This window comes from Callithrix jacchus, chromosome 13 (assembly GCF_049354715.1).
Source record: "Callithrix jacchus isolate 240 chromosome 13, calJac240_pri, whole genome shotgun sequence".
In the NCBI taxonomy this organism is placed as follows: Eukaryota; Metazoa; Chordata; class Mammalia; order Primates; family Cebidae; genus Callithrix; species Callithrix jacchus.
Genome location: NC_133514.1, coordinates 13,558,934 through 13,580,458, shown reverse-complemented (window position 1 = coordinate 13,580,458; position 21,525 = coordinate 13,558,934). Strand labels below are relative to the sequence as shown.

The following is a 21,525-nucleotide window of genomic DNA, read 5'->3' as shown; positions in this document are numbered from 1 at the left end:
AAGAGGAATGCCAGGCTGAGGAGGATGGAATTTTCCCTTAAGGAGTAGAGATCCATTGAATATTTTTTTAGCAGGGGAAGACTCTAATGGATATTATGCTTAATTAAGAAAGAGTAACCGAATAGGATGCTCTTGTGTGGGAAAAGGCTTCAACAAGGGAAACTGTGGAGTGCTGCAGCCTTCGGGGGCTGTGCTAGAGAGACACCTGTGCAGATGGAGGGGAAGGGAAAGCTTTCTGAAGAATGTGACGTCTGAGTTGAGACTTCACGGAAGAGTCTGAGTTGGTCAGGTACAGTAGAGGAAGATTGTTTCCAGCAAAAAGAAAATATGAACAAACTCCTGGAGAGGGGAGCGCATGGCACATTTGGGGAATTGGGAGTGGCTCGGTTTGGTTAGAATGTGAGGTAGGAGAGTGATAAGTGGTGACGCTGGAAAGCATTCAGAGGGGCTTATTATTAGGGGCCTGACTCTTCAGCGAAGGGAGGCTGGGCATTAATCCAGGGGAGCAAGCCACCAGCAGGCTTACGGCTACAATGTGCTGGAGCATATCTGCAGATTAAAAAGATCGCGTAGTTACAGTGTAAGAGGCAGGTCAGAGAAGAGCAAGCTGGATGGGAGACTGGGTATGAGGCTGTTACAGAAATTAAGAAGGAAGTACTGATGTCCTGGAAAGAAGTGAATGGTGGTGCTTGGTAACTGATTGGAAATGAGGATGGGAGAGAAGCGGAAGTCAAGGAGGCTTGGAGAGAACATAGGTTTCATTTTGGCTACACTAAGTTTAAGAGACCTGTAGAATAGCCAGTTGAAGATTTGCTTTAGAGCAGGGCTAGGCAATAGATGATTCAGCAGTGATCAAAATGTTCTGTGCCTGCACTGAATTTTCCATTTTAATTCTTCTAAATATAAATTTTAATAATCACATGTGCCTAGTGGCTATAATTTTAAACAGTGCTGCTTTAAAGTATTGGTTATTTGGGTTTGGAATTCAGGAGAGAGGACTGACCTCCTCCTAGGAACTGGGAAGTCATTAGCAAAAAGAGATTAGAAATTGAAGCCATGGAAATGGATGGGAGCATTCAGAGAGAGTGAGCTGGAGTCCGTGTTTGTAGGATCCTTCTGCAGAGAATGGGAACATCTTGGTGGCGGGATTGCCACAAGGCTTCAGTCTAGTTGCCCGAAACTATTATTGTGACTTGTTTCTTGCTTGATGTGGCTCTAGATGCCAAGTTAACATGCTTTATCTGTGGCCCCAAATGACTGTGTCTTGTCACTAAGTTATTCATTGACTCTTTCTACAGTTTTTTTAAGGACCCTCCACACCCACCAGTGAAATCTATTTTGTGTCATAGGTTTCACTCTTCCTCTCTGTCTACAAATAATTTCACAAGATATTTAAAGAAAAGAACTTAGCAGCTTGCTGTTTCTGCGCGGTTTTGAGCTCATTCTTGTTTTTAATGTATTTTAATATTTACATTCATAAGCTTATTAAAGATATTATATTAATATTTAATATATTTTAATATTTACATTCATAAGCTTATTTTGACTGGTGATGCTAAACCAAATAATTTCAATACACATTAACCCTTGCTACCCCAGTCCTTTGCTTTCAAGACTTTGAGTAGATGGTGAGGGAATTTCTGAGAAATATCTCAGAAATATCTCAGAAATCGAGTTATTACTTCCAGACCTCCTGAGAGGCAGGGATGTAAAAAATGACTTTCTGAGCTGTCCTTTCCTCCAGCCATGTCATTTGGTTAGGGAACGTGTTACCTGTCTCAGAGATTGTTTCCCCCCTGCTCCTTGTGTTAACTTTGTCACCCATTTATTTGTGTAACAGTGATTTTCTTTCCTTAGGGGCCACACTGTGAAGGCAGTATGTGAGTCATTTCACCTGGCCAAAGATTCCGGTTTCAAAGTGGTGGCCCATATGATGCCTGACCTGCCAAATGTGGGACTAGAAAGAGACATTGAACAGTTCATAGTAAGTGTGGCTTCAGCAGGCACATTCAGAATGCCTCTGTGTGTTTCACATCCCCTGTGTGCTCTTGTTGCTTGTTTAGTGAAGATGTTTTCCATTGTTAAAGAAATACATCCTTATTATAGAATATTAGAAACACAGTAGGGTAAGAGACATCACCCACAGCCCCATCAGACAACACTCTTAACATTTTAATGGATTCTTTCCAAGATTTTTTATACTTAGGCTCTTTGTGGGGTGAAGTTGTTATGCAAATATAACAGACATACAAATATATATGACATCGGAAATTATTTTAATAGCTTTTTCACTTAACATTATAACAAACATTTATCCATGTTGTAGCCTGGTCTCTGTGAACATGTTAACATAACGTCTTTTTTTTTTTTTTTGAGACATTTTCACTTGTTACCCAGGCTGGAGTGCAATGGCGCGATCTCAGCTCACCGCAACCTCTGCCTCCTAGGTTCAGGCAATTCTCCTGCCTCAGTCTCCCAAGTAGCTGAGATTACAGGCACACGCCACCGTGCCCAGCTAATTTTTTATATTTTTAGTAGATACGGGGTTTCACCATGTTGACCAGGATGGTCTCGATCTCTTGACCTCGTGATCCACCCGCCTCGGCCTCCCAAAGTGCTGGGATTACAGGCTTGAGCCACCATGCCCGGCCCATAACGTCTTTTTAATTCAATATGTCATACCGTGCTTAACCCCTTGCAAGATTTTCAAAATTTAAGATATTACTGGTTTTTTTTTAATATTATTTAAAAAACGCTGCAGGCAAATCACTTTATGTGCATAACTTTTTGTAGTCTTTGGGTTTATCTGTTCACAATAAATTCCATGGAGTAGGATTATCAGGTAAAGGTAGAAACATTTTAAGATTCTCACTGTATTACTAAGTTGCTTTGCAGAGAGTTATACCAATGTATACTCATTTCAGCAGAGTTTTTCTCCCCAAATAATTCTCTTCTGTTTTTTTCTATGTATACTTATTCATGCATATGCACATATGTACATGTAATATTTTACTCTTTGCTAGTTTGATCGATAAAAGTGCCATTTTAACTTGCATTTTGAAATTGAAATCGTAGATTTTTCAAATTTGTATTACCTAGTTACATTTCGTTCATCATTTTGGAATTGTGTGTCCTCTGACTCATTACTCTATTGTGATATGAATATTTTTAATATTAGTTTCTATGAACTTTTTAAGTAAGGAAATTATAGACTCATTTTTAAAAAAATATTTGTTTTAAATATTTTCCTTAATCTATGTTGAACTTTAACTTGTGCTTTCATTAAAATGATCTTTTTTTTTTTTTTTTTTCTTCAAATGCTTCTAAGCTTAGAACTGCCTTTCGGCTCTTTGAATTTTAACTGTGGGTTGTTTTATTGTTGTTAACTCTCACAGTTTCTTAATCCATGTGTACTTTGTTGTGGGAAATAAGATCGGTCAGACCTTTTGTTTTTCTTCATTCTCAGATTGGGCAAGTGTGTTCTAGGGAGATCCTTTTAGTGAACATGATGGCAATATTTGTCAAGTTATTTCATCTATAAAAGTACTTTTGTTCTGCTTAGAAAAACACAGTTTATCATGTCTTGTGAAGCTAATAATTCTTTCCTCTCTATTATTTAAGCTTGTGAACTGCACCTGAGGACCTGTTTATAAGATAACATTAGTTCACAGATATCCCTGTTCGTAATTCCCCCGCACTGGCTGTGTAATAGATTGGGAGTCTAGTATCCTTCCCTCAGTAACTAATAGCCAGGTGCTCAGACACCATGCCAAAAAGGCACCTGAAACACACATTTCTTTAGCACAGCTCCTAGGGAGACTAGTGGATAGCCAGAACTCATAGTTTAAGTGCTTTGAAAAACATAGTAGCATGTTTCATAGCAAATAGCTATGTAGTAAGTCATAGCAAATAGCTGAGTCTCACTATGTATTTTCCTCGGTGTACTCAACATAAGGAATAATAGTTCAGTAATAATATTGCAAAGACAACCCTTCTTGTAAACAGATTTATTTGTTTGTTTGTAATCTTTTCAGGGAAACCCACAGGGAATATGAGTGGATCATATTTTGCTAACTGCATCCTAGTAAATGAGTAACAGAAGGGAGCTAAAATGAAAAATCGCAGTTCTCTTTAGAGAAGACTTCTCTACAAATTAAATTGTTTTAAAATAAATAATTTTTAGAACTTGATGAGAAAAGGCAAACAGCTTAGTAGGAAAATGGGCAAAAAGCCTGAACAGACATTTCACAAAAGAGAATATTCAGATAACCAATAAATCTATCAAAAAGTTCTCAAAGTAATTAATCTTCAACGAAGTGAAATTTACCACTACAGTTGGTTTCTTAGTTTTTTAAAGCACCTTGATCTTGTATTGTGGATGTAATTTATCTTATCTCTCTGAAGAAAAGTATTATGGGTATTTTTATACATTTCATTTTTCTTTATGCAATGCCTGTTTCCTCCAAGTGCCTTCTTTGTTTTGGTTGGCCCCTTCATGCTCCAGGCTTTCCCCAAGTTTATGATGATCTTCAGCCAAATGATCAAAAGCAATTTGTTATGCTTTGGAGAGTGAAAAACTAGATGACAAGGCCTGTGTGCCTACCTTGCAAGCATGCCTCACTGAAGGTTGTTCTTTAGCAATAAGCATTCCTTTCTATAGGGGATTCCTAAATGTCAGTATCGTGAACTTTTATGTAGGCCCATTTGATTCATCCAGACATGAACTCTCCAACTTCCTGCTCTGGACTGAGTGGCCCAAGTATATCTCAGGAAGTTGGTTGCTGACATCCAGGGAGTGGGGCAGAGAGTCCACCAGTCAGTGTGCTGGCTTTTCCCAGTTTTCAGCCTTGGTCTTCACCGAGACCCTCCTTTGTACCTGGAATCTCAGAGCCCAGAGGCTTTCCAGTTTCTCCAGGGACTAAACCTTCTCATCTGCCTGTTCAGAAAAGGCTGAGCGTTAATGGATAAATCCCTCTGTGTACACACTTGATCCGGTGCCCGTTTTTTTTTCCATGTCTCTCCTCCATCCTGCACAGTTCTTGGTACCTCTGATCTGTGAGCCTCTCTGGGACTCGCAGTATGATTCAGCAGGCCTTTGGTTACTGTCTCCTTTTGCTGTTTTCTTTACTTGCAAAGTCATTCACAAGCCTTCCTACTTTCTGTCTTTGAAGAATTTGTTGCCATCATGGGTCTCTTGCCTCCTTTCTTGTCCTCTGTGTTCTTCGGGATTTATATTTTCAAAAAAATTCTTTCTTGTTACTTTGGTGTGGTTTTGGAGGGAAAGAAAAGAAACACGTTTTAATTCGCTAGTGTAACTGAAAATCAAGAACCAATTCATTTTCATTCTTTCCAAAGGAATGTATCAGCCCATTTGTCTCCTAAACTTACTATACAAGCACCAGAAGTACTCTCCTGAAATCCCATGTTCAAATGTGGATTCAGACTGGGTGGACAATAGCTTCAATACATGCTTTTTGTAGAATGATGGCAGAATATTTTATTTTTTATTTTTTACAGAGTCTCACTCTGTTGCCCAGGCTGGAGTGCAGTGGCACAGTGTCAGCTCACTGCAACCTCTACCTCCCAGCCTCAAGCAATTCTCCTGCCTCAGCCTCTTGAGTAGTTGGGATTACAGGCACTGCCACCATGCCCAGCTAATTTTTGTATTTTTATTAGAGATGGGGTTTCACCTTGTTGGCCAGGCTGGTCTCGAACTGCTAACCTCAGGTGATCTGCCCACCTGGGCCTCCCAAAGTGCTGGATTACAGGTGTGAGCCACTGCGTCTGATTTGCTGCAGAATATTTATTAAAGATGTAATGATTCTTTAAAATATAAATGTTGTAGGAAAATCACACAATTATAGAAGAAGATATCTGAGACTAAATAGTATATGAAGAATTACAGCATTTAAGAACGTGACAGACATCAATGAGAGATGGAAAAGTCTATCGTTACATTTCTTTGCAAAGTGAGTTAAACAATGAAGAGCTTTGTAAGAATAATGTGGCAAAGATAAAAAATATTTTTACAGTTTACAAGATATAGCCCGGCCAGCTGAGTAGATACTCCCGCCAAGGTAGGAGTGAGAGGGGACTGTGTGAGTCCACTTTCATTTCTCCAAAATATATTATGCAAAACAAGATTAGAGCAAATTATCAGTGCAAAGTCATGGAAAGGAGGAGGATGCCTGGTGTCTCATAGCTACATTCCAAGATAAAGCAGCCAGCTGTGGTGACATAGTATAAGAAATGACCGTACCAAAAGGCGACGAGTTAGATGTATTGCTCAGTGTCCAGATAACAAATGGACAACATGTAGCCAAGATAGGAATGGTGCCAGCTGGCCTTTGGACAAAATAGTCATATCCAGGGATCAGCAAACTATGCCTCTAAAGGGCCCTATATTAAATATTTAAATTTTATAAGCCAGATGATCTGTCACACTTTCGAAATATTTAAACAGTTAAACATATTCCGTTATTAAAGGAAGCTATACTCTAGAGGTGAAAGCAGACATTGAATAGTTTGTCATATGATGTTGAGAAAGAGGTAACACAGGGGTCAATAGAATTTTTTTTTAAGTGGGATAGCTAGTATTTGAAGGTCAGAAGGGCCCTTCTGAAGAAGTGGCGTTCAAACTGAGACTTGCAGATTAGCTACATGGAGAAAAACTGATGAGCTTTCCAAGCAAAGGAAACTGCCTTTGTAGGGGTGGAAAGGCCAGATGGTGAGGGGTGGCATGAGATGAGATTGGGGAGGGGACAGGCTGGAATGGTGAGGGCCTGGTGCAGTCCAATACACACCTACTTGACTCCAGTGAGGCTACAGAAACAAGGAGTTTCTGTTCTGTCTGTATGCCCTACCTGGTCAGATGGTCAGAAGCAAAGGCTGCCCCAGGGCCACCAGGAGTGTCAGAGAAGCTGCCCAAGGGTTGAGATTTCACCCTGGGTGATCTCTGCATAACTAATGGAAAAGTCATTTTCTGTTCTCTATTCACAGGAGTTTTTTGAGAATCCTGCTTTCCGTCCCGATGGTCTGAAACTCTATCCTACCCTGGTGATTCGTGGGACTGGGCTTTATGAGCTTTGGAAATCGGGAAGATATAAGAGTTATTCTCCTAGTGACCTGGTCGAATTGGTGGCTCGGATCCTAGCCCTCGTGCCTCCATGGACTCGGGTTTACCGAGTGCAGAGGTAGTGTGTTATCTTTTATTCCTAAAATAATCAGTAACTAGTCTGTTTACCATTTCTCATGGAAATACTCTGATTTCATATGGAGGGTTTTGAATTTTTTAATGGAAATAAGACACCTGGAATGCTGTCTGTAAATAGAGAGGGATGGAAATCACAGCATGTCTAAGCCACTTTACCAATATCATATTTATTCATCTACCCGTTCATTCATAAGCCTGGAGACAGTCACAGTGGTAAAGAGGTATGATGCTTGCTTCTGAGGAGCTTATGGTCTAGATCAGCATTTCCTCTTCCAGATCTGCTTCCGTCTAGATGCAGTAATGGATGTGAGCATAAGAAGTGTGGCCATGTGTGCCGTCTGTTCCAGAGCTTCTGAAAGAAAAAGTAGGAACAGTCATTCTTTACAGATATTAATGTGAATTTGGAGAAAGGGCAACATATTTCTAATGACATGAAGAAAATAGAATAATCTGAACTGTTTTCTTCCTAGGAAAGAGAAAGTAGATCTCATTTGCAGTCAGGAACCTTATTTACCTATTTATACATGGATACATACATACTACAGACAGACAGACAGACATATATAATAGAAACATAACGTAACATTGAAGAAAACTTTTTGAAGCGATAAAGTTACCTGTAGTATGCAATCCTAACAAAGCCAATCCTGTATTTGCTGATAACTAAGGCACAGTCCCACCACCTTGCCAAAAACTTCTCAGGTTCCAGTATTACAAATGCAAGGCCAGAAGGAGGCTGCAAATGCGTTACAGTCAGCTGCTAGAGCAGGCCTCCACTGGGCACAGAAACTGTGTGACTGATCACGTAAAGCAGTGAACACTGCAAACGGGCAGTATTAACTAGTTAAGGAAAATTATCAAGGATACAAAGTAATGGCCTTGCTTGAAGGTCAAAGGGCATTTACAGGATACGTCTGCTGCACACTAATTTCTCACAGTTTTTAAATCACTGGCCAAACTCCAGGATCCAAATTGCCTGATGCTCTCTATTTTTATAAATACACTTAAGAATACTAAGGAGATTTTAATAGAAAAATCAACTGTGGAGACTGCTTGCATGGCCCTTCCCCTTGTTGTTCAACCCTTCTGAAGCAATTCAGTCCAAAAGACATTAGGTGGTGCTGAGCAGCATAAGTGTCCACGTACAGGAAGCAGGGAACCACAGGGTCCAGAGCAGGGTGGGAACGTGTCACCTGCAGGAGGCAGAGGCATGGTGCAGGCTGTTGAAGTCTGAATGTAGCAAAAAGGGCATTCATTCCCACTGAGGGCAGATCTGGTACAGAATGTCAGAGCTGTACATCCTCTAGGGGTATGCCTCAGATATATGCAGAAGAGGAGACAGTAAGAAAAACTCCATTACTTACATGGAAATAATCTAATCAGCAGATATATTAAGGATAATGGGTGCTAAGTTTTTTGTTATCTTAGAAGTCAGTTACAAATGTTGAAAAAGAAGAAAATTAGTGTGAGTGCTATGGTGTTTTGGAATAGGAGATATTGGTGTGAACTCATAGTTTCCAACATATAGGTAGATGTAGAAATAAGTGTAAATGTAGTGAATAACAACACAGTTGGCCCTCTCTGTCCTCAGATTCTGTATTTTTGAAATTCAACCCACCACAGATGGAAAATATTCAGAAAAAAACAGTGGGTGGTTGTTGCATCTGTGCTGAACATGTGCAGATTTTTCTTCTTGCCATTACTCCCTAAACAATACAGTATAACAACTAGGTATAGTATTTACAGTGTATTTGATATCAATAAGTAATCTAGAGGCCAGACATGGTGGCTCACGCCTGTAATCCTAGCACTTTGGGAGACCGAGGTAGGTGGATCATCTGAGGTCAGGAGTTCGAGACCGGCCCAGCCAACATGTTGAAACCCTGTCTCTACTAAAAATAGAAAAATTAGCTGGTTGTGGTGGCTGGCGCCTGTAATTCCAGCTACTCAGGAGGCTGAGGCTGGAGGATCACTTGAACCTGGGAGGCAGAGGTTGCAGTGAGCTGAGATCATACCATTGCACTCCAGCCTGGACAATAAGAGCAAAACTCCATCTCAGAAAAAAAAAAAAGTGATCTAGAGGTGATTTAAAGTATACAAGAGGATGTGCATAGGTTATATGCAAATACTGTATCATGTTATAGAAGGGACTTGAGCATCCATAGATTTTGGTATCCATGGGAGTCCTGAAACCAATCCCCTTTGGATACCAAGGGACAACTATAAATATAATGTGTGTGTGTGTGTGTGTGTGTGTGTTATAGCAATGAGTACACCTAGTTTCCAGTGAGCACACCTGGTTTCCAGATCTTGGTCTCTAAGTACTCTCCATCACTAAAAGGAACCTCTTGTGCCAGAAAGTAAGAAAGTGTTCAAAGAAGAAAGGGGAAGCTGCCTTAAAGGGCTCCCATTGGCCAAATCTGGGACAATTTGAGCATCAAAATAAATGTTGATATTAACAGAGTATAACCAGCTGAATAAAATAGGAATCCACAAGTTTATACCAATATACATAATTAAATTAATTGTAAGTGTGATTCAGAACTATCATATTTGCAGTCAGTCTTCATCATTCTCAGATTACTTATTTGCAAATTTTCCTACTCACTAAAATTCGTGACTCAAATCCAATACTGGTATTTCCACAGTCATTCTTGGACATGTGGAAAGCAGTGAAAAATTTGAGTTGCCCAGCGTGTCACCAGCTGAGGTCAAACAGGTGGTGCTCTGCCTTCTCGTTTCAGCACTGGGAGCCAGTGTCCTTTTTGCAGTCTGTTTTGTGCCACGTTTTTCAAAGTTTTGTGCAGTTCGTTCAGGTTTTGCAGCTTAGTGTGGCCACCAAGCATAGTGCTGAAGGGCTGGCTGTTGCTTCTAATGCAGGAAGGCTGTGACGTGCCCCTGGAGAAAACACGTGTTCTGTAAGCTTTGTTCAGGCATGAGTGCTGAGCTGTTGACCATGAGTTCTGTGTTCATGAGTCAACAATATATATAAAATAAGATGTGTTTAAACAGAAACACAAATAAAACAAGGTTATGTATTAATAGATTGACAAAAATATTGTGACCAGAGCTTCATAGGAACCTAATCTTGTGTTTCCCCTGGGAGCAACTGTTCAATATTCAATATAAGTGTGTTGGTGGCACTTTGTAGAATGTCACTACCTACTGACTACTTACTGCCTACTAACAGAACTAGAACCAACTTCCGACTGTACATAGTTTCAGAGTATCTCCGCTACCATACTTAACAATCACAGAGTGGAAGAGAATAACTTAACAGTGGGGAAAACCTGGCAGCTGATCAAAGTGAACGGTATCAGTAATAGGACAAATCACAGTTCTAGGCTGCCTGTTAGAGGATATGAGAACATAGCATCACTTCTGTGTTACTGAGCTAGAACTTCACAATCTGAATCCAATAGTCAGGAAACGTTATACAAAACAAAATGGAGGAATATTCTAAAGCATAAATGTCCCGTAATCTTCAAAGTATCAGGATCAAGAAAGGAGTTCCAACTTGCGAGAGACTACAGAGACATGACAAATACAACACAAGGTTCTGAACTGGGTCATTTTGCTGGGAAGGACTTTACTGGGATACTAGGGAAATTCAGGTGGGGTCTAGCAGTTGACACTAGTGAAGTATCCATGTTAACATCCTCATTTTGATTGTTCTATTGTGGTTATGCAAGAGAATAGGGTTGTAGGAAGCATTGAAAGTATTCTCAGGGCGTTGGGACATCTTATTTGCAAATGACTTTCAAATAGCTGAGGAAAATAATTATTTGTGCTGCACTTGGGACTTTTTGTGTGACTTTGTAATTGTTTCAAAATCTAATACATTGGATGACAAAGATGCAGTAAATAGCATTCACAGAGACAAAAGAAAAAGATCATTTGCATGTATTATAACTGACTCAAGAAACCGGAGAGCAGTGAAGATGCGGATTCTCAGCCGCAGAGCATGGCAACAGACAGCACAGAATAGATAGCAATTTCACATCCAGAAATACTGAAAGTAACAAGGCATGGATCACACAGGCAATCAGTTGAAGAATTTGCATTTTCTCCCTGCATTTTCAGCTTGAAATTTCTTTCTGCTGTAACCAGTGAGTCAAAAGTAGCAAAGACATTGCTATAACATTAAAAGCTTAATTTTACAGACTTTATGAAATACCACTATGGGACATTATGCTGGCCTACCACCAGCTGAGAAGATGAGGACTTGAAGAAAACAAGGGCAGCAGATAGTCTCTATAGGAGAAATGTAAAGGAGTGGTGACAGGAAGAGTGGAGAACACGTATATGATACAACCAAAAGACCATATGATAAGAAAGGCATGACATTACGAATAAGCAACTTGAGGCCTGTTAAGGAAACCGAGCTGTTCTCGGTTCTTCTGACATGACCCCTTTACAGTTCTCCTAGGGAGAACTGGCCCATAGGAGAGTCCACAAGCTCTAATTCCAAGAGGCCCAACTGTCGCCTATATTCCTCTATCCGTACATCACTTACGGAGCTTGTGAGTGAGGAGTGGTACATGTACGCTCGAGGATTCACGTGTGTGTGGGTGGATTAAAACAATGGACTACTGTGAGATGAGCAGTGGTGAAATCTCTTTCAAAATGTGGCATTAGTAATGTCCTTGGTGAGTCTGAGGACAGTTTATTGTTTGAAGATAGTGATGACTCAGTTCCTAACACAGTAAATGCCATTGGTGAAGAGAGTCATCCAGACTCTAGCTGTGATGTCAGGTTTTGATTCTTTAGGACTGATAACTTAACTTTGAATATGATCATTTGCTAGATTTTTTAGTACAAAGACTAATATCTTTATAGTATTTTCCATTTTGTTTTATTCTATTTTCGATGTATTTTGGTGTTCTTGATATGTAACTGATACTTGTCGTTATACACGTTTCTATTAGAATTCATTTTTTTAATGTAGATTACTGTGGACTGAGGTTCTTTAAAGCATTTACTTTTTTGTAAGCATGGGGAGAATTCCCTGAGATACATTATGTTACTTTATGTTTTGCATTGAGTCTTACTAAACTGTTACTGTGACTGCCTGCATAAGAACTCATTCATATATTTATTATATTTTGCTACTTCCTTTTTACCCATTCTTATCTCCGCATTTTCTTTATATATACCACACTGAAAAATGATTCAGATTTATTTTATATTGCCACTTGCTTTTTATTCTCAACAGCCACTGAAACCACTGAAATTTTAGACTAGGCTTATGTAGTACTAAGGTGGCGTCTGAGATTTTCTGTTGTAGCCAGTGTCTTATGTTGGTTTTCTGCTGGGTACCACCACTCCATGACCTCATACACTTCTTTTTTGATCATGTGATTTTATACTTTTTCCCCCAACAGTCTGTAGCATATTACTAATTATCCAGAACTTATGTTTTCTTTCTGATTTCTAGCCATAAAATATTCTATTTACATGAGCAAGATAATGTGTTCTCTGTAACACTACTAAACCACTTTCAATGTGTGTATTAGTAACAGGTTAACATTATTCTTCCAAAACTTTCCTTATAAAGTTGGGATACATCTTTACATATTAGTATATTTTATACGCTGGCAAATTTGCTGTTGCCACTTTCTTGTTCCATTTCTTGTTAAGGATTTAGAATAACCTTCATGGTTATGAACTGAATGGCAGCATAGTACTCCGCAATTTTAATTTGTCTTATTCGGAAAACTGCGTCGTTAGACATTTAGGCTGCTTCCAGCTTTTTTTATTTTTTTTCTTCCTGTTTTAAAACTCATTATCCTGGCCTCCACTATAGCTAAAATTCATGTACCTAGAACTTTGTGCTGCTATTGAAGTAATCTCTTACAGTAGTGTAATCTGGGAGAAGGATTACCCATGGTCAAGGATCTAAGCATCTTTTCATTGTTATACTTCTTAAATCCTCTCTGGAACAAGGGGAAAATAAATAAGTGGTACAGTTTTTGCTATGAATATTGATACGGTTTTCCAAAGGGATTCTACCAGTTTAGAGTAAACATTTACTGGTTTTGTCACAACCTCTACAGAACTGGATGCTTTATAGTTTTTTAATTTTATTTAATTAAGGATATTAATTTGCATTTTCCTAGTTTCCCTTGTAACTGGTTATTTGTGTTTCTTCTTACATCAGTTGTCTGTTTATATTTAATTTGCCAGTCATGAAATTTGGATTATAAATATTGTCTTTTTATTGAGAAAGCTCAAAACAAGTTCATACATGTTGCCTCATTTTGAATTCTTTTCTCTCATCCAGACAAATAGGAGACTAGGAAACCAAGAAGCCACATTCATGTTCATATAGGACACTTAGCACATAATCACAATTTGATAGCTGTGTTCTAGTGAAACAGCTTCTTATCTCTATTTAAAAGCCTTAAATTTGGCCAGGCACAGTGGCTCACATATATAATCCGAGCACTTTGGGAGGCCGAGCCAGGTAGATCACTTGAGCCTAGGAGTTCAAGACCAGCTTGGGCAACATGGTGAAACCCCAACTCTACCAAAAAATAAAAACATTAAAAAAATTATCCAGGTGTGGTGGCATATGCCTGTAGTCGCAGCTACTGGGAGGATTAGTAGCTGAGGTGGGAGGACTGCTTGAGCATGGGAGGTCGAGGCTGCAGTAAGATTTGATTACTCCACTGCACTCCAGCCTTGGCAACAGAGACCCTGTCTCCAACAACAATAACAAAAGCAAAACTAAACCTGAAATTCCATTTCAAAGTGTTTTAAAATTTATATTCAGATATAACTAGAATTTGGTATGTCTGGACTTTTAGAAAGAAACTTGTATCAGGCCGGGCACAGTGGGAGGCCAAGGCAGGCAGATCACCTGAGGTCAGGAGTTAAAAAGAATAGCCTGGCCAACATGGTAAAACCCTGTCTCTACTAAAAAGACAAAAAAGTTAGCTGGGCATGGTGGCAGGCACCTGTAATCCCAGCTACTTGGGAGGCTAACGCAGGAAAATTGCTGGGAGGCAGAGGTTGCAGTGAGTCAAGATCGTACCTCTGCACTCTAGCGTAGGTGACAGAGCGAGACTCTGTCTCAAAAAAAAGAAGAAAAAAGAAACCCGTATCAAAAGCTAGATGTAAAATTTTGAAATAAAAGTGCTCAGGAAAATGTTAGTTGGTAACTTAAACATTATAGGCAAATGTGTATGTATAAACACTGAGCGTTTATACAATGTCAAGTGGCTGAGAAACTTTCTGATTTGAGAAGAGAGTCACGAGGTTTTTACTCAGCAATGTTTTTTCCTAGCTTCAGCCTTAAAGTTTTAGAGCAATTCTGAGAATGTGGAAAATTGCTAGTAGGCTCAGACTGCAGGTAAGCACCCTGGCTCTGCTTAATTTGGTATTAATCAGTTATGACTTGCTAGGAAGAAACCACTGGCAAAGGCGAAAAGTCTCCCAGGATATTTAGTCCAGATGATTTTTAATAATTATAGTTTATTTGTTTTGTTTTAAATTATTATAAAGGAAAATCATTTGTGTCTTTCTGTTCTGTGCCTTTAGAAAATCTGCCTACCCTCTATCTATGGAGGTTCACCTAGTGGCAGCTTCCACCAGTTACAGGCAACACAATGTTGACTGGTGAAGCTGAACTTATAAGGTTTATGTGTACAAGGAACTGTTTTTAGGCAGGTATCAGAAGGGAGAACAAAGGAAAGGAAGACAATTTGAGAACGTAACACTTAACACTTTTTAAATTTTACTGTATTTAACTGATAGATTACTTGATGTTTAATTTGGTTATTTTCCCCACCCTGCCCTACCCCTCACCTTTTTCTAAACACTATGTATACTTTTTAGTTATATGACAGTTGAGTCAGTAACATCTTACGGGGTGTTTTTATGGAGCAGCATTCTAATAGAAGATTCTGTGTTTTGGCCCTGAAGGGTGCAGTCAATGATTAAATGTAAAATTCTATTTAGACACATGATGGAGCCACATTAAACTGTTGCTGCCCTCAGGCTATTTGACAGCTGTCTGCCTTGATGTGATATTTAAATCATGGTGAGACATTAGAATAGGAATACCACTTTGCAACCAAAACATGTTTCTGAAGTATGAGCAACTGCAGGCAAAAAAAAAAAAGGTCTAGACATCACTTGAGAGGTTTCTGATGGGCAAATTGCAAATATCAGCACCTCTAAGCTTGAAATATTACCTATTGACATAGAAACAGTGAATATTCTCGTGTGTAATTGGTCTTCTAGCCAAGAAAGTGGAACTAGATTGAATCGAATGGAGAAACCTGAAAATAATCTTAGATTGAATCAAATGGAGAAACCTGAAAATAATCTTAACTCCTTCCTAGATGAATGGAGCAAGCTCAGCTGGTCAGTAATCTCATCTAGGTTTTCAGCTCCTGAAGACGTTAACAATGCCTACTTATGTAGTCCCCATTGCTCACTGCAGTACTTTGTCCATTGAACATGTCAGTATACACAGAATTATCTCTTTTCATTTTCAGTGAAAAAGACTTTGTCACTGAAACTGCCAATTACCACATTTCTGTTCCTTAATGAGGAAAAACTTCCATCTGGTATTCTCCCGGCACGATACTACCAAAGACCATTCAAGCCATGTTGCATTCTCGTAGTGGCAGACGTAAATTTAAGGACATTTGTGAACTGTCAGCATCAGCATAAATCCCTGTGTCGTCAAGTGGTGACTGACTCAACTCATGCTCTCTGGTAATCAGGGCCAGCTTCAAGGGCACGTGACCCATGCCATCTCATAGTGTCTTGCACTTGGTTTAATGCTCTGCTGTCACCATCTTGAAATTATTAGTAATTTTTTCACAAGGACTCTCATGTTCTCATTTTGCACTGGGCCTCACATATTCTGTGAATTTTCTGTCAGATAGTTCTCCTTACCAACAGTGTAAAACCTTCCCTAGAGAGTTTACTTTTATCAAAATGTTCATGTCTTTTAAAAGTACCAGTTTGTTATTAAAATATTTGTAGAGCTCATCTCCCCTTGCCTTCCCATCTTCCCACTGCTTGTGGAGACAGCGCCCCCACAGCATGCCTGGCACCTGACCTGTGCAGAGGTAAGGGGAGGGAGTGCAGAGATGGCAACTGCAGTTGTTGGGAGATTGGTTACAGCGAGCAAAGAAGTTATTTGATTTAGCCAATGAGTAGATGTTCTAAAGATAAGGAGAGCCAGCTTTCTCACTCCCCGAAGGGATTTACAAACACTTAAAAGGTGAAAGCTGAAAAGAATGCCAAGGTACCATGTTAGTATTGAAATTATCAATATGAACTTACGGGTTTAAAAATTTATATTTAGAAATGGTTATAGCATGTATGTTTATATATATATATAAATACATGTCTGGGTGTGTATGTGTGTGTGCATGCATATATTTCTTAGTAGTGTATATTGAGAAGTTGTAGAGGCAGTGACACCCCAGCAGTGATGAAGACAGTGAATCCCCGGATCATAGTTTCTAAGTACTACTCTCCACTAATAGGACTCCAAGCTTGGAAAAATGGCCATTTCCAGGGCTGGGGCAGCAAATATACAGGATAAACATAGAACATCTTGTTCCAGAGAGTAAGTAAATAACCAAAGAATAACAGGGTTCATGTCAGAAGGACCCAGAAACCAGCTTGAATGCATACCCGCTGGCAAAATCTAATGTCAGCCTCAAAATAATGTTAATATTAGATACCTTGTATAATATAGGAATCCATGAGTTTATACTGATACACATAAATGAATAGGTAAGAAAGAAGGGAAAAGTCTTCCTTACATACAAGGTCAATTAGTAAATATAGAAAGGATGGTAGAAATAGTCACTGGCAACCATGATAGGAAAGGTGATAGAGACAGGAGTCATCAGTCGACGTGAGACCAGTAGTTGGAATTTTGTTGAGGAACAGGATGTTGTCATGATATTGACATTTCTCCCCATGAAATATTGCTCAGATGTGAAGGGGGAAATGGTGACCACGGTGGAGATAACTGGCAGACGGCCTTGACCAGGGGATCCTGTAATGCAGCAGGTCAATATAGCATGCCTTTCGATATGATTCACTGACATGGGGCATCGTTTCTGTAGTATTCCTGCCGAGATTTCATGGCCTCACTCTGGTCATGAGGAAACACTGGACACATCGAGTGAGAATAAAGACTTTCTCACTGGATACTATTAAGCATGGTGTTACCAATAGACATTTTTAGACACTCTTTATCAAGTTGAGGAAGTTCCCCTTTATTGCTACTTTACTGAGAGCTTTTATCGTGAGTGGGTGTTGGATTTTGTCAAAAGTGCTTTCTGTATCTACTAATATGATGGTGAGATTTTTCTACTTTAGCTCATTGTTTGATGAATTGTAATAAATCCCACTTGGTTTCAATGTATAGTTCTTTTTATGCATTTGATACATTGGATTTCATTTGCTAATATTTTGTTGAGGATTTTTGCATCTATATTCATGAGAGATGTTGGGCTGTAGTTGCTATGATCTGAATGTTTGTTCCTCCCTCACACACACAAAAATGTGTTGAAATCCTTTTGGGAGGTGATTAATTTATGAAGGCAGAGCCCTCATGAATGGAATTAGTTACTCAATAAAAGAAGCCCCAGAGAGCTGCCTCATTCCTTCCCTCATATGAGACACAGCAAGCAGGCACCATCTGTTAGAAAGTGGGCCCTCACCAGACACCGAATCTGCCAGTACCTTAATCTCAGCCACCAGACCTGGAAGAAATAAATTTCTGTTGTTCATAAGCTAAACAGTTTATGGTATTTTGTTAGAGCAGCTTGAATAGACTCAGACAGTAGTTTTCTTTTTTTTTTCTCTCTCTTTTTTTTTTTTGAGACAGAGTTTCGCTTTTTCGCCAGGCGCCAGGCTGGAGTGCAGTGGTGTGATCTCAGCTCACTGCCACCTCTGCCTCCCAGGTTCAAGCAATTCTCTTGCCTCAGCCTCGAGAGTAGCTGGGACTACAGTCGTGTGCCACCACACCCAGCTAATTTTTGTATTTTTTTAGTAGAGACGGGGTTTCACCATGTTGGCCAGGATTGTCTTGATCTCTTGACCTGTGATCCACCCACCTCGGCCTCCCAAAGTGCTGGGATTACAGGTGTAAGCCACCGTGCCCAGCCAGTAGTTTTCTTATATAAGTTCTTTGTCTGGTTTTGTTATTAAAGATCCTGGCCTCATAGAATGAGTTCAGAATATTAAATAATATTCCCTCTGCTTCTGTCCTCTGAAAGAGATTGTGGAGAATTGGTATAATCTTTCTCAAATGTTTGGTAGAATTCACCAGTGATACAGTCTTAATAAGATTGTATATTTCTTCTTGTGAGTTTTGGCAGATTATTTCTTTCAAGGAATCATCCATTTCATCTGGGGTTATCAAATTTGTGGGGATAGAGTTGTTCATAGTCTTCAGTTGTTATCCTTTTAATGTTCATGGGCTCTGTAGTGATGTATCGTATTTCACTTCTGATATTAGGCATTTCTGTCCTCTTTTTTTTCTTAGCCTGGCTAGTGGCTAATCAGCTTTTCATTGATCTTTTCAAAGAACCAGTTCTTAGTTTCATTGATTGTTTTTTCTCTGTGGATTTTCTGTTTCAATTTCATTAATTTCTGCTCTAATTCTTATTATTTATGTTCTCCTGCTTACTTTGGATTTAATTTTTCTCTTTTTATAGTTTTCTAAGATGGAAATTTATATTTTTTATTTTAGATATTCAGTGCTATAAATTTTCCTCTAAGCACTGCTTTCACTGCCTTTGTTCTTTGTTTCTATTTTTGTTTTCCATTCTTTTTCTACCCTTTGTGGTTTTTAATTAAGCATTATGTACGATTCTATTTTCTCTCTTATCATAATCAGTTACACTTCCTTTTTTACTTCTTTTTCCAGTAGTTGCCCTAGAATTTGCAATGTGCATTTACAACTAATCTAAATTCACTTTCAAATAACACTGTACCACTACACAGGTAATGTGATATAATAACAAAATAATCCTAATTCCTCCCTCCTGTCCCATGTGTCATTGCTGTCATTCATTTCACTTAAATACATGCATAAATAAGCATTTGTATATATGTATGTATATACACACAGATAAGCTATCTATAGCATACATAATTGAATACATTGTTGCTATTATTTTAAACCAACTCAGATCATTTTAAAATAAGAAAAATAAAAGTTTTTATTTTACCTTTATTTTTGTTCATTTTTCTTTATGTAGATCTGAGTTTCTGACATATAATTTCCCTTCTCTCTAAAGAATTTCTTTTAATGTTTCTTTCAAGGCAGGTCTATTAGCAACAAATTCCCTCAATTTTTGTTTGTCTGAGAAAGCCTTTATTACTCTTTTATTATCTTTTTGAAGAATACTTTCATAGGGTACAGAATTCTAGGTAGGTGGTGGTTCTTTTTTTACTAATCAACACTTGAAATATTTCACTGTACTCTCTTCTTGCATGGTTTCTGAAGAGAAGTTGAATGTAATTTTTATCTTTCTCTATACATAAGGTGCTTCCCCCACCCCCCGGCTTCTTTCAGGAATGTTCTTTATCTTTTATTTTCTGTAGTTTGAAAATGAAATGCTTGCGTGTAGGTTTTGGGGGCATTTATCCTGTTTGGTGTTCTCTGAGCTTCCTGGATCAGGGGTTTGGTGTCTGATATTAATTCTGGGAATTTCTCAGTCACTGTTGTTTCAAATATTTCTTATTTTGTTTCTTCTCTTTCTGGTGTTCTTATTACACATATGTTACACCTTTTACTTATTTATTTAATTATAGACAAGGTCTCACTCTTGCCCAGGCTGTCCTCTAGCTCAGCCTCCTGAATAATTGGGACTACAGGCCTGTGCCTCCATACCCAGCTAATCATTTTAATTTTTATGGGGATGTGGTCTCACTGTGTTGCCTAGGCTGGTCACGAACTTCTAGGCTCAAATGATCTTCCTGCCGTGGCCTTCCAGAGTGCTGAGATTATAGGCAGAAGCCACCATAGCCAGCCTGTGTGACACATTTTGTAATTGTTCCACAGCTCTCAGAAATTCTGTACAATTTTTTCAGTCTTTGTTGCCTTTGCTTTTCCATTTTCAGAGTTTCTCTTGATAATATTTCAAGCCTAGAGATTCTTTTCTCAGCCATGTCTATCTACTAATAAGCCCAGCACAGGCATTCTTTATTTCTGTTTAAGCGCTTTTGATATCTAGCATTTCTTTGTAGTTTTTCTTAGGATTTCTTCTTTCTGCTTAAATTCCCTCTGTCCTTAAATGCTAGCTACCTTTTCCATTAGAGCCTCCAGCATGTTAATTATAGTTGTTTTAACTTCCTGGTCTGATCATTCCAACATCCCTGCCATGTCTATTCCTTATGCTTGCTCTGTCTCTTCAAGTTGTGTCTTTTGCCTTTTGGTATGCCTTATAATTTTTTCTCAATAGGCAGACACATTACGTTCTAGGTAAAAGGAATTGCTGTAAATAGGCCCATCGTAATCTGATGGTAAGATATCAGAGGAGGAGAAGTGTTCTCTAGTCCTGTGATGAGGTCTGTTTTTCAGTGACCCTGTGACCCTGGACACAAGTGTTTCTCAGTTTTTCCTACCCCCTTAGATGGGATAGGATAGCTAGAGTGGGCAGGAGTTGAATCTTTCTTTCCCGCAGGTCGTTAGGCTCTGGTTAACTAGTTTCTCCTGTGGGAAGAAGACCTTGTTAAGAAAAATAGTGCTGGGGCATTTTTCAAAATGGTTTCTTTTCTCTTCTCCCAGCCAGAAGCAGAAGAGTTTATATCTCTGATATTTATAATGTGGGCCCTGGCCAAGCTGCTGGAGGTAAATCTCACAATATTGTAGCAGTTGGCCTGTGACTAGGTCCATCCAGAGTTTTAAACTCTCAGACTTGTTAGAGTTCCGGTTTTCTTACCCTAGCGCTGGTTCTCACAGCAGTTTCCACTCGGGAGTCTCTGCTCTGTTAAGCCGCGACTTCCTCTCAGGAGTCTCTGGTCTCTGCTCTGGTAAGCTACAGCCCCCTGCATTCGTCTGTCTGTCTCTCCAGCCGCAGGGCCGGTAGTTTGCCTTCTGTCTTACCCTCTTAGAGGTCCAAGGAGAGGTGCTGACTTTTCAGTCTGTTGACCTTTTACTTGTTCGGGTGGAGTAGCAACATTCAAGTTCCTTAAATGCAGAACCAGAAACTGGAGGTCCCTCCTCTGCCTGTTTTTACCTGGGTTCTTTGTCTTACAACTCTTGAGTTGTAAGAGTTTGTTATATATTCTAGATACAAGTCCCTTATCACACACGTGATTTG

The 21,525-nt window shown here is 39.2% G+C and overlaps 1 protein-coding gene across 3 annotated transcripts in view; it reads left to right on the top strand.

Moving 5' to 3' along the window:
• Window positions 1–21,525, top strand: part of ELP3 (elongator acetyltransferase complex subunit 3) — a 97,136-nt gene that overhangs the window by 36,948 nt on the left and 38,663 nt on the right. For all 3 annotated transcript variants that reach the window (XM_078347176.1, XM_017963662.4, XM_078347175.1), the window contains 2 exons: window positions 1,858–1,984; window positions 7,000–7,193. In XM_078347176.1, coding sequence (XP_078203302.1) covers window positions 1,858–1,984; window positions 7,000–7,193 — 321 coding nt within the window. The remainder of the gene's footprint in view (window positions 1–1,857; window positions 1,985–6,999; window positions 7,194–21,525) is intronic.